The sequence below is a fragment of the Verticillium alfalfae genome, genomic scaffold (assembly GCF_000150825.1).
Source record: "Verticillium alfalfae VaMs.102 supercont1.5 genomic scaffold, whole genome shotgun sequence".
In the NCBI taxonomy this organism is placed as follows: Eukaryota; Fungi; Ascomycota; class Sordariomycetes; order Glomerellales; family Plectosphaerellaceae; genus Verticillium; species Verticillium alfalfae.
The window spans coordinates 1,671,909-1,674,717 of record NW_003315034.1 but is presented as its reverse complement, the minus strand read 5'-3'; the positions used below and the strand labels follow the sequence as shown (position 1 = coordinate 1,674,717).

Below are 2,809 nucleotides of genomic sequence, written 5' to 3'. Positions count from 1 at the left end.
TCCAATGAGTATTCAGTATCACCGGATGGACTCGTGATTTTATACGCAGGATCTAAACTAGAGGGCAGCGGTCCTCGCTGCTGGCTGCCGTATTTGGACATGACGATGACTATTGAAGACCACATCACATCATCATCCGCAATATGCACATGTGTTGAAGGCGTAGACTTGTTGCTAGGTAGTTCCAGCAGACGTCAGCTCAGATGTGTCAAGCTTGAGTAGACAACGGCAGCCACGGTGCTTCTGAGACGCGTTGATTGGGTTCACAGCCTCCCCTTCGTGCTGCCACGTCCAGCTGCCACCACCCAAAGCTTCGCCAGGCGCGGACATTTCATGAACATGCTGACAAAAACCTCCAAACAAGAACGCGCACGAGAACCCATGTAGTCACTGAAGCCGAGCTCACTAATACAGCATGCACGTCAGCCCACCCTGATCGCGCAGCCCCCCACTCAGTCCGTCCCGAAAAGGCAACCCACAACGAGGCACAACCACCTACCCGCCCGAGTCGACATCAAGCAACACAAACCATCGCATCGCTCAGCAAACCTCGCAGAAACTTCCAGAGGAGGAACACCCCTCCAACGAGAAGTGAGAGGTACTATTGACGAACTTGCGCGCCCCGCCCTTCGCATTCCGCCTTCCTCCCTTACCTCTCTCCCTAGACCTGTCGCGTCGCAATCCAGAGCCGTGGAGACGCGGGGAGATCACGAGAAGAATTCGTCCCCCGCACATGAGGTGGTCACAGCGAGCGTCTGTTCTCAAGGATGCACAATCCATCCCATTCATCTCTCCCTCGATCGCCCCCGTCCCGCTCGCGAGACACGATCCCATCGTTTGGAACCTTCCCACTGCCTATCCTGTATTCTGACCAAAAAAAGGGCCGTGCCTCACCGTCAGAGTCGCAGTGGGCGTCCAGGTCGCATGCACGTCATCCCGTCCCGACACGGGCAAGTGAGCACACCCTTTCAAGGCCGTTCGCCAAACAGCCTACTGGGACTGCTGTTGTTTGGATCAATACTCGCCAGAGTGAGCACTGTCCAAGCGTTTGGAATTCAAGAATGAGCATGGTGTCAGGAGCAAGCAAAAGGGCAAGCACAGTAGAAAGGAAATATGGAATTGGATGCAAGAAAATTCATTATTAGACCATTGCTCTTTGCACCATGAGCGCATCGTCAGCAGGGCATCGCTAGTCATAAAGCGCAAGCGGAACCCCAGCTGCCCCAAGCCCTCTGTCGTCTCCTCGGTGCTGTGTTTACATGTGTATATGTATGTCTACGTTATGCCTGCCCGAGTCGTCTCCCCTATTAAAAGCAAACGGCAGAGGCGCTCGATGCTGGACATGACATTCGTCCATCGCCGTCTCCCGTCTCCGTGTTTGCCGTTGACCTCGCGTGATACAAGCAAACAAAAAATGAACACATACCGTCCACCCCTCTGAAAACCCATCCATCGAAGGTAAGAATGAACTTGTATCGCCCCCAGCGGGCCCGCAAACGAAAGTCGGGTATAAGCGCGGAAGCAAGAAAAAAGAAGTATAAAATGGCCAAACCAGAACGCCTTTTCTCATGGACACCCCTCCTTGTCCTCCTCAAACCAGGGGATATCGAGTAACCTCATCACGTCTGCCATCTGCCATCCGTACATCCAAGCGGGTCATCTTCCCACTCTCACGCCTCCACAAGCACCTTTGGCGCATCCTCCAACGTCGGGCTCTGCCGAAGTGGCTCCAACCCAGTCGCTGGCTCGGGTAGGGGCTCGAGTCTGCGTTCATTGACGACTCGTACGCTGCCCCGATTGCCACGCACGATCTGGCCGTTTTCGACGCGTTCGTGAATCATCTCGTCAAGCATCTTGCTCATCTCGTCCACACTCTTACGTCGATTGCGGCCATCTGGGAATAGGGGTGCCGCAGCGGCGGGAGGACTTGTAGGGGGCGGCCCGATGCTGTCGAAGATTGATGAGGTTCGGTTATCCGAGGTGCCCTCAGCAGTGTCCCGAGACCGGGCCGCACTTCGCAGTGCAGCGAGCATGCGGTCCTTGTCATCTAACCTGGCCCGGAGGTCGGCAATCTCCGTGTCCTTGTCCTTCAACAGCGTCGAGACACTGTGGTCTTCGCCCACCATGATGCCCTTGTTCGGCGCGGAGAATCCAATAGACGTCCGAGACGAGCTGGCCCGCCGCGCTTGCATCAATCGTTTCTCTAGCGTTTGAATGTATCGCGTCTTGTCTGCTAGGTCGGCTTGCAAAGCACGGTTTTGGGCTGTCAGCGATGCGGTGCCGTCTCCGTACTCGCCCGTACTGTCCTCGTCTTCAGGTGCCGTTTCACCGCCAGAAAACCGCTTAGCGCCGCCACTTGATCGGCGCCCTATGGTGGACGTCGCAGAAGTCATAGAGGATGTCCTTTCGATCAGAGGCCGTCCGCTGCTCGGGGTCGCCATTGATGACCTGGAAGAAAGCATGGAGGACCGGACGCCGAGAGAGCTAAAGGTGCCGCTATTGACGCCGGTCGATTTGGAGCTCAGGATGAGGCGGTTGAGGTGATCGATGCGCTCCTTGAGTGCGGTTCGTGCCAAGTGCATCTCGAGCATCTGCTCTTCGTGACGATGTTCAGCCTCCAGCTCTCGGACCTTCTCCTCTTCCACATCACGCGTCTTCTCCTCTTCGGCGTTTTGCTGCTTCTTCGCTTTTGCCTGGGCATCAAGTTGCAGTCGCAAGTCGGCAATCTCCACGCGATATCGCTCCAACAACACTCTGGCGCCTCCATCACCACCACTGCCCAGTGCTTCCTCGGCCTTCTTAGAATTCC

The 2,809-nt window shown here is 56.0% G+C and overlaps 1 protein-coding gene across 1 annotated transcript in view; it reads right to left on the bottom strand.

Moving 5' to 3' along the window:
• Nucleotides 1-1,121: 1,121 nt before the first annotated feature.
• The window catches only part of VDBG_04836 (kinesin-II 95 kDa subunit), a gene marked incomplete at both ends in the record, with an annotated part of 3,562 nt that continues 1,874 nt past the window's right edge, over nt 1,122-2,809 (bottom strand). Inside the window, one exon of the mRNA XM_003005184.1 lies at nt 1,122-2,761. Coding sequence (XP_003005230.1) covers nt 1,671-2,761 — 1,091 coding nt within the window. The remainder of the gene's footprint in view (nt 2,762-2,809) is intronic.